This window comes from Bison bison, unplaced genomic scaffold (assembly GCF_000754665.1).
Source record: "Bison bison bison isolate TAMUID 2011002044 unplaced genomic scaffold, Bison_UMD1.0 scf7180017864110, whole genome shotgun sequence".
In the NCBI taxonomy this organism is placed as follows: Eukaryota; Metazoa; Chordata; class Mammalia; order Artiodactyla; family Bovidae; genus Bison; species Bison bison.
This window is the reverse complement of record NW_011494682.1, coordinates 2,716,383-2,726,267: the sequence shown is the minus strand read 5'-3', so window position 1 is coordinate 2,726,267 and position 9,885 is coordinate 2,716,383. Positions and strand designations below refer to the sequence as shown.

At 34.5% G+C, this 9,885-nt stretch overlaps 1 protein-coding gene across 2 annotated transcripts in view; it reads left to right on the top strand.

Annotated features, from left to right (window-relative positions):
- Positions 1-375: 375 nt before the first annotated feature.
- The window catches only part of CSN3 (casein kappa), a 13,572-nt gene continuing 4,062 nt past the window's right edge, over positions 376-9,885 (top strand). The window contains exons 1-3 of one of the 2 annotated variants that reach the window (XM_010839113.1): positions 376-518; positions 2,944-3,005; positions 8,918-8,950. In XM_010839113.1, coding sequence (XP_010837415.1) covers positions 2,949-3,005; positions 8,918-8,950 — 90 coding nt within the window. In that variant the 5' untranslated portion in view covers positions 376-518; positions 2,944-2,948. The remainder of the gene's footprint in view (positions 519-2,943; positions 3,006-8,917; positions 8,951-9,885) is intronic. The other variant, XM_010839114.1, reaches the window with a different exon arrangement.

Here is a 9,885-nt window from a genome sequence, read left to right as displayed (position 1 = left end):
CTGATGGCTGTAATTCTAGAAAGAGGATGATCAACCACAGCCCATAATATATGTAGAATTACTTCATACTCAGGTTCTTGAAATAATAAGAAACATTTGAAATGTAAAAGTGCTATGGCTAGATACTTTTCATTTAATAATAGCTTTAAATTCAAATAGGTGGAATTAGTTGATTAAAATGCAATTAATATTCTTAAAAATCCTCTATATCTTTTCATAAACATAAAAGTTCAGTCTTACAAAAGTGTGAATAATCTGTTTTCAAATCTTATGAATGACAACTCTATTTCCTCCTCTGCATTCCATTAACCGAGACTGATGTAAAGATGGCCCTGCTATCATCAGATCTTTCCTTTCTGTCATCTTCCTATTGGTGCAATGTAAAAGGAAGATAAATCTCATGACGCAAGACACTAACACCCTTTAATTAGTCTCTGGTTATTTACCTTGGGTGTTCCTTACAGTGGAAAGGCCAACTGAACCTACTGCCAAGCAAGAGCTGACGGTCACAAGGAAAGGTAATCACATTAAAACATTCAAAGAGAATAATTCTTATTCACAGCAGACTGTAATTATTACACCACCAAAGTTATTTTAGAAGGACATTTTCTTCCTTTTGGCTTTTATTGTTAAGCTTGAATATCCTTTGTCATCATTATGATATTAGTTTCTAATCTAAATCTTAGATTCTGTATAATGTTATGATAAAATTTATTTTTAACTTCACTTTGGGTTAAAGTCAAGATTTGATACTTGCTAAAGTACTGAAGACAATGTAGATTCTTAAAAAAAAAAAAAAAGTATGTTCAAGACAGTGAATCTATTCCTACAGACAAATGTGGAGGGCTAACTTTTTAGGAAGATGAAAGTACAGCATAATCCAGATTGATCCCTTAATTAATTTCAAAATTTTATTTCTGTCTAAAGGTTATAATTTCATTTGTCATAGTATACAACTTTAAAAAATAACAGGACTTATACATCCTTCATGAAAGCTGAATAGTTCTGTTTCACAAATTTTTCTGGATTGCCAAGTTATGAAGGCAAATTCAAGTACTTACTGTTTTAAGTAACTGATAAGAATGGTCTTATTTCTCTGGTTTCTGTTTATGCTAAAAAGAGAATAACTACTACCATTTTACAAGATGTTTTTGTATGAGTGTTTGTGATATCATTTTGCATGAATTATAAAAAATTCCATGATTCACCATAGAAATATTGTTCAGACTACAATCTTAAAAGTTAGCCAATGATTATTGCACAATATTTTTTCTATATTCACTGTACTGTATTGTAATCATCAAGCTTAATAAGAGACTAGATATTAATTATTCCAACCACAAAAAAGAAATGATAATTATGTGACATGACAGAGTTGTTAATTATCAATACAATTGCAATCAAATTATGATGCACAAATACATTAAATAAACATGTTAGACACATTAAATTAACACAATGTTATATATTAAATCTATTTCAACTAAGAAAAATTTCACTGGCAAGTGAAGAATTCATAAGGAGCTCCATTCTATTCAATGAAATTTGAGGAAACAATCAGTGCTGTAGGTTGCTCAAATTTGAACTCACATTAAGTTCTTTTCCATTCAGTGATATTCCATCAGAGGTTCTGAAGTCAGTTTAGTAGACAGCCTTTCTAGTCATTCTTACCTGGAAATCAAAATTGAGTTGAGTCTGGTGTGCGCTCTTTATCAAGCCTGAACTTCTAACTCTGTGACCCTAGTCTATAAAACTCAGTTTGCAGGTTTCAAGTCTATACAAGCATGATAACAATGGCTATAACAAGATGTAGTGTTTAATTTATAAATGCAAAATTTATTAATATTTTAAAAATCTAAAATGTTATATGATCTGTCTAAAAAGACAATTTAGCTTTTCAAATCAAATAAATAGGTATTACTACCCTATACTTGAGTCTTTAGAAAGATAAGGTTAATTTATTTCTTCAAATATTTCATCCAGAAAACTGTAATTGTCATATCTTACATTTTTTCATTAAATTGATCAAGCTAATTATATAACTTATGATTACTGGAGAAGCAGATTATGAAAAATGCAGTTTCAGGATACTCCCCCCAATCTCTTTAAGTATTCCTACTAGATCAATCACAGAATTAGAGAATTTCAGACATTTCAGTTCAAACTTTTATTTATAGGCAAAAAGAATACTAGGGCCAGAGAAAGGGAAATACTTATTCAAAGTAGAGAATAGAGCCCAAGATGGAGATCAGTTCTCCAAAGGAATGTGTAGTCACCTCAGTTTCTTACCTGAAGCCACTCGACTAGCGTTAGGAAAGCTATCTAATTCTTTAGCCTGGCATTTAATGCCTCATCTTTCTTTGCCCTAAACTTTCTATCCAACTTTGTCTTTCCCTTCCCTCCATTCAAATGCCCATGGATATTCCTAAGGAGTTCTCTTTTCCTTGAAGTTCCTCGCTATTAATCTCTGCATGGGCAAGTCCCACCTATACGCTATGTCCTACAGAAATAATTTATTGATTTCTTAACTGAACACTTCTATCTGTAGAACAGCACTTTTGTGACACTTTCTACTCTTTTATCTAACAGTGATTTGTGTACATTGCAACTCTTCCTAAAATTTATGTTACTTGACCAATTCACCTTAATAAGCTCAACGCTGACACACAGAGCTTTGTTCCTACTACGTTCTTGGTACATATGAAATGAATACAGGATTAACCTTGTAATGACTCATTCAGTAACATAACCAAAAATTAAATTCATATATTTCCTACCATTTGGTTTTCTAAAGCTTTTAATAAAATAGATTTTTCACATTGGCTATATCTCCCCCTCATTCTGGCTTTTCCCACCCTTAAATCAAATAAAACATTGCTCCAAGTCACTCCTAAATTATCAGCAACAGATCCTGTTAATCTAATGTTTTTAATTTAATTTTAGGTGCAATGATGAAGAGTTTTTTCCTAGTTGTGACTATCCTGGCATTAACCCTGCCATTTTTGGTGAGTTAATTTCATCTAATCAGTTTGTATCAAATTTTTTTAATTTATTGAAGGGCTTTAATTGTGTAAATTTCTAAATACAGTTATATTTTATAGAACAAAATAGCTGCATAAGTAATTTATTTTTACATTTATTTTTCTTATTAAAGTCATATTCTTCTGGATATTCTTCTGGTTTCTAGGAATAAAGAAATCACACTTTATCATCTAGAGAAAACCTTTAAAATTCTTATAGAGAAAATACATTTGGGGGGAAAAATCCTGAAAATATTTTAAAATTATAATATGCACTTAAAATAATTCACAAAAAATAAATATATAAACCATAGAGGAAGATCAGAAATGTTTTTAGTTAAATTCCTATTTCATGCAAACTCCAATTTGTTTCGAAACTAAATCCTTAAAATATTAGGAGCTTGTTTAAGCTTTTTTACCAATTTCAAATAACTTGACATGTACTTTTAATATTTAAGTGTATTGTAACTTTTGTTATAATATTTCCATTGTGTCAACTCCCTCTCAGGGATTATATCCATAAACACCTCTTTGATTTTTAGGCAAACATCTGAAACCATCAGATGTTTATTTTCCTGTTCTTACTGTTGGCAAATAAGTGCCTGGGATCCCCAAATGAACATGAAGATAAAACAGACCAATAGCCAAAACAATGAGGAAAACTAGTCAAAAAAATTAAAAGGAAAAAACCCCAAACCTTTTTCATATTACATGTAATTATAGTACATTACAGAGTGTAATGCCTGAAAATCATAGTTATTTATGGATACAATCCCTGAGAGGGAGTTGACAAAATATGAAGATTATAACAAAAGTTACAATATATTTGAATGTTAAACATACATATCAAGTTATTTGAAATTGGTAAAAAGAAAAAAGAAAAACTTAAACAACATCCTAATATTTTCAGAATTTAGTCTCTAAATAGACTGGAGTTTGTGTGAGATAGGAATTTAATTAAAAACATTATACATTACCATGTGTAAAATTAGATAGCCAGTGGAAATTTGCTGTATGATGCAGGGAGCTCAAACCTAGGACTCTGTGACAACCTAGAGGGGTAGGATGGGGTGGGAGGTGGAAGGGAGGTTCAAGGGGGAGGGGACATAACATACCAATGGCTGATTCATATTAATGTATGGCAGAAACCAACACAATATTGTAAAGCAATTATCCTCCAACTAAAAATAAATACATTTAAAATTTAAATATCTGATGCTGTATGACCTCCTCTTGTTTTGATGGGCAGGGTCATGCTCAATAAATCTTTAACCCAATTTTCTGTTAATGGGCAGGGCTGTGTTCCCTCCCTGTTTTTTGACCTGAGGCCAAATTATGGTGGAGGTAATGAAGATAATGGCTGGCGACCTTCTTCAAAAGGTCCCATGCAAACACCACTGCACTCAGTGCCCCCAGCCTGCAGCAGGCCACCTCTGACTGATGCCTCTGCCAGAGACTCCTGGACACTCATGGGCAAGTCTGGTTCAGTCTCTTGTGGGGTCATTGCTTCTTTCTCTTGGGTCCTGGTGCACACAAGCTTTTGTTTGTGCCCTCCAAGAGTCTGTTTCCTCAGTCCTGTTTAAGTTCTAGAGGCTCTATGGTGGGGTTAATGGTGACCTCTTCTAAGAGGGCTTATGCCATACCCAGGTCTGCTGCACCCAGAGCTCCTGCCCAGCAGCAGTCAACTGCTGACCTGTACCTCCACAGGAGACATTCAAACAAAGTTCTGGCTCAGTCTCTGTGGAGTCTCTGGGTCCTGGTGCATACCAGGCTTATTTGAGCCCTCCAAGCATCTCTGGCGGGTATGGGGTTTGATTCTAAATGCTATTTCACCCTTCTACCATCTTGCTGGGGCTTCTCCTTTGCCCTTGGACATGAGGTATTTTTCCTCGGTGGGATCCAACATTCTTCTGTTGATGGTTGTTCAGCAGTGAGTGAAATTTTGGAGTTCTTGCAGAAGATGAGCACAAGTCCTTATACTCTGTAACAAACTACTTCTACTCTACAACAAACTGGAAAATTCATAAAGAGATGGGAATACCAGACCACCTGACCTGCCTCCTGAAAAATCTGTATGCAGGTCAAGAAGCAACAGTTAAAAATGGACATGGAACAACAGACTGGTTCCAAATCAGGAAAGGAGTACATCAAGGCTATATATTGTCACCGTGATTATTAACTTATACACACAGTACATCATGAGAAATGCTGGGCTGGATGAAGCACAAGTTGGAATCAAGATTGCCAGGAGAAATATCAATAACCTCAGATATGCAGATGACACCACCCTTATGGCAGAAAACGAAGAAGAACTAAAGAGCCTCTTGATGAAAGTGAAAGAAGAGAGTGAAAAAATTGGCTTAAAGCTCAACATTCAGAAAACGAAGATCATGGCATCCGGTCCCATCACTTCATGGCAAATAGATGAGGAAACAATGGAAACAGTGACAGACTTTATTTTCTGGGGCTCCAAAATCACTGCATATAGTGACTGCAGCCATGAAATTAAAAGACGCTTGCTCCTCGGAAGAAAAGCTATGACCAACCTAGATAGCATATTAAAAAGCAGAGACATTACTTTGCCAACCAAGGTCTGTCTGGTCAAAGCTATGGCTTTTCCAGTAATCATGTATGGATGTGAAAGTTGGACTATAAAGAAAGCTGAGCACTGAAGAATTGATGCTTTTGAACTGTGGTGTTGGAGAAGACTCTTGATAATCCCTTGGACTGCAAGGAGATCCAACCAGTCTGTCCTAAAGGAAATCAGTCCTGAATATTCATTGGAAGGACAGATTCTGAAGCTGAAACTCCAATACTTTGGTCATCTAATGAGAAGAACTGACTCATTGGAAAAGACCCTGATACTGGGAAAGATTGAAGGCAGGAGGAGAAGGGAACAACAGAGGATGAAATGGTTGGATGGCATTACCGACTCTGGACATGAGTTTAAATAAGCTCCAGGAGTTGGTGATGAACAGGGAAGCCTGGCGTGCTGCAGTCCATGGGATTGCAAAGATCTGATATGACTGAGCGACTGAACTGAATTGATGACCTCCTCTTAAACTGTAAAATTTGGAACAGCACTAGTCCTTGTTTCATAATTCATTTATTATTAAATTTAGTTTTGCTTTCAAGTTAATATCTCTTAAATAATTCTATTTGGTAAATTTTTAGAATATTTTAAAAATTTGATTTACTATGACCTTCATATTTCTTCCTTTCTTCTTTGAAATTTGATTTTATTGTGGTCAACTGCATATTTAGAACTTGGGCTTTCTCTTGAGGGATAGAGGTTAAAGTTTAAATCAGAAAGTGATTCACAACTGCTTGACCTCTGAAAACATCTTCTTGAACTATTTAAGCCAGTGCTATCCCCAAACTCTCCTTCCTGTCTTCACAAAGCTACAAGCCCCATGGATATAAACAAATAATTCAAAAGAAGAATGAAAGTTTATATAATTTTTACCATCCAATCTTATACAATCTTACTTACCCAATCAAAATCATACAACTTAATACAGCGATCGGAGAAGGCAATGGCACCCCACTCCAGTACTCTTGCCTGAAAGATCCCATGGACTGAGGAGCCTGGTAGACTGCAGTCCATGGGGTCACTAGGAGTCAGACACGACTGTGTAACTTTCAAGTAGACATCTTGAGTGACTTCACTTTCACTTTTCACTTTCATGCATTGGAGAAGGAAATGGCAAGCCACTCCAGTGTTCTTGCCTGGAGAATCCCAGGGACGGGGAAGCCTGGTGGGCTGCCGTCTCTGGGGTCACACAGAGTCAGACACAACTGAAGTGACTTAGCAGCAGCAGCAGCAATACAGCAATGTTGTAGCATCTTTTATGTGCTAAATGTATTCCTTCTCTCCAAAATATAAATAACTAAGATAACACTTATTACTAGCAATTACAAGATGAACTGCACAATCTTATAGTCTACTGATGACATTATAAATTGGTATATCTTTACTGTACAGAAGTTTAATAATTTCTGTATTTTCCCCCCAAAATCATATTTTTGATGGGCTGTTTTAAGAAATCACTGAAAACTATTTAAAAGGCCATTGACATCTGGGCTTCCCTGGTGTCTCAGAAAGTAAAGAATCTGCCTGCATGCAGGAGACCTAGTTTTCATCCTTGGATTGGGAAGATTTCCCCGGAGAAGGGAATGGCTACCCACTCAAGTATCTTACCTGGAGAATTCATGGACAGGGGAGCCTCGTGGGCTACAGTTCATAGGTCATTTTAAAAGTCCATTGATAGCTATCCAGATGTTATCCATGCCTGTATTTATAATAAAAACATTTTTTGATAAACCTTTAAAAGTTAACAGTAAAGAACAAACATTTCATGACATAACCATTGATTGTTTTTCAACTTTGAATATGCAAGTATGAAAACTGAGGTGATGGAAAAAATGATATGAGATCATATGCCTTTAAAAAATTTAAGATACAAGATACTAAAATGAACATATACCAGGAATACATAATGCAGGTAGACTGATATTATATCAAATCTATATCTAAATTTTCAGGATTTTTTAGTGTAGGCAAACTTTCAATATTAATATAACTTTTTAAATTTTAAACTAATGACTTAATAAATTTAGAGGTAAATAAGTCCCTGTCTTAACACACCCTGTATTTTATTATTTTTTTTAAATCTCTGATATCCTATACCAACAACTTCCTAAAGGTTTATAGGATCTTTTATATCCCAGGGATATGTGTGAAAAGTCTTAAACTAAAACTGTCATCTTAAAACTATTTACCATTATGAACTCACCTTTTGTAAGTTTTAAAGCTTCATATAGATATGCCTGGAAACTACTTTCTCACTCCTGATTTCCTATGCATGTTACAATCCAGAACTAAGAAAAGTACTATAAATACATGATAATTTTTTAAATGCTATTATTTATATAACATTTATATACCAGTGTTACGCTAGAGGCAATTTTTTAATCAAGCACTGGATGGATGGATTTTTAATCAACCAGATGGATGATACAGGGAGGGAGGAGGGAGAGGGATTCAGGATGGGGAACATGTGTACACCTGTAGCGGATTCATGTTGATGTATGGCAAAACCAATACAATATTGTAAAGTAATTAGCCTCCAATTAAAATAAAAAAATTTATATTAAAAAAAAGAAAACCTCATAAATCATCTTAGGAGAGCAGAAACAAAAAAATATGCTAAATTCTCCTCTTATTTTTAGCAATATATATTCAATACAAATTGAATATAGGTTGTTCATGTTCTTCATTTAAGCAATATCATATATAGTTGTTGGTACAGAGATCAAATGATCATATTCTTTTCAATCTTAAATTTTTCTCCCTAAATAGTGATTTTTAAGAACAACTTAACCATGGGGCTCATTATTGCTATTTAAGTTAGCATGTATCTGTCATTTCTTGAGGGTTTCACAGACTATCTGCTAAGTCACTTCAGTCGTGTCCAACTCTGTGCGACCCCATAGACGGCAGCCCACCAGGCTCTCCCGTCTCTGGGATTCTCCAGGCAAGAACACTGGAGTGGGTTGCCATTTCCTTCTCCAATGCATGAAAGTGAAAAGTGAAAGTGAAGTCACTCAGTCATGTTCGACACTTAGTGATCCCATGGACTGCAGCCCACCAGGCTCCTCCATCCATGGGATTTTCCAGGCAAGAGTACTGGAGTGGGGTGCCATTGCCTTCTCTGTCACAGACTATAGATAACCTAGAAAAGTGCTTTATAATATTTTACAATACTAAAATAAAAGCAAGAAAAACATGTTTTATCTTTTTTATAAAAGATATTTTTAAATCACAAAAACTAGACTCTATCATGCTTTTTTTCTTCTAACTTCTTGTTTCTGATTCTTTCTCTGAATCTCAACAGGGTGCCCAGGAGCAAAACCAAGAACAACCAATAGTAAGTTTGTTTCCAGTAGAGATATGAATCCAAAGAATAAAATTCTGCAAAGTTTAATGATATTAAAATGCCTTCTATCAAAAGACTAAGTAAATATTTAAACTACATAAAATAGTTGAATAATCTTTGTAAAAATAATCATTTCAGCAACCACTCATATGAATCCACATCAATGTTTATCTAAAATCTTGGTATCACTTTACAGGCCAAGTTGTGTTGATTTTCATGAGTATTTAGCAACATGAGAAAACCTTCTCAGAATTTAATACTGGGAAAACAATGAAAACAAAAGCAAAGCTTAATATTTCTTCTGTCTACTTTTTAAGAAATGGGGAATGATCCCTCTCTGAAACATCTTCAGATGCTTCTCATACAATTGTATTCATTCCCCCAGTTTGTTTGAATGAATACCTTTAAATATGTCTCCTTTCATGAGAAATCCTTGCTTTGAGGTATAATTTCATTAATTTGTTTCTATTCATAAGGAAAGATCTAATGATTTTGTATTTTATAACTGTACCTAATTAATATTAATTAATAGAACTAATCAATTATTATAATTAGTTAATTATAATATAATATTATATATATCACATGATGTGATGTGATGTGGAATATATATATTTATCATATAATGTGATATTATGTGATATATATCACATTATATCACAATATATCACATGATGTGATGTGGAATATATATTATATTATTATATAGTTTTATATAATATATATTAATAATTGATTAGTTCTATTACTTTGGCCACCTGATGTGAAGAGCTGACTCATTTGAAAAGACCCTGATGCTAGGAAAGATTGAAGGCAGGAGGAGAAGGGGACGACAGAGGATGAGATGGTTGGATGGCATCATGGACTCAATGGACATGGGTTTGGGTGGACTCCAGGAATTGGTGATGGACAGGGTGGCCTAGTGT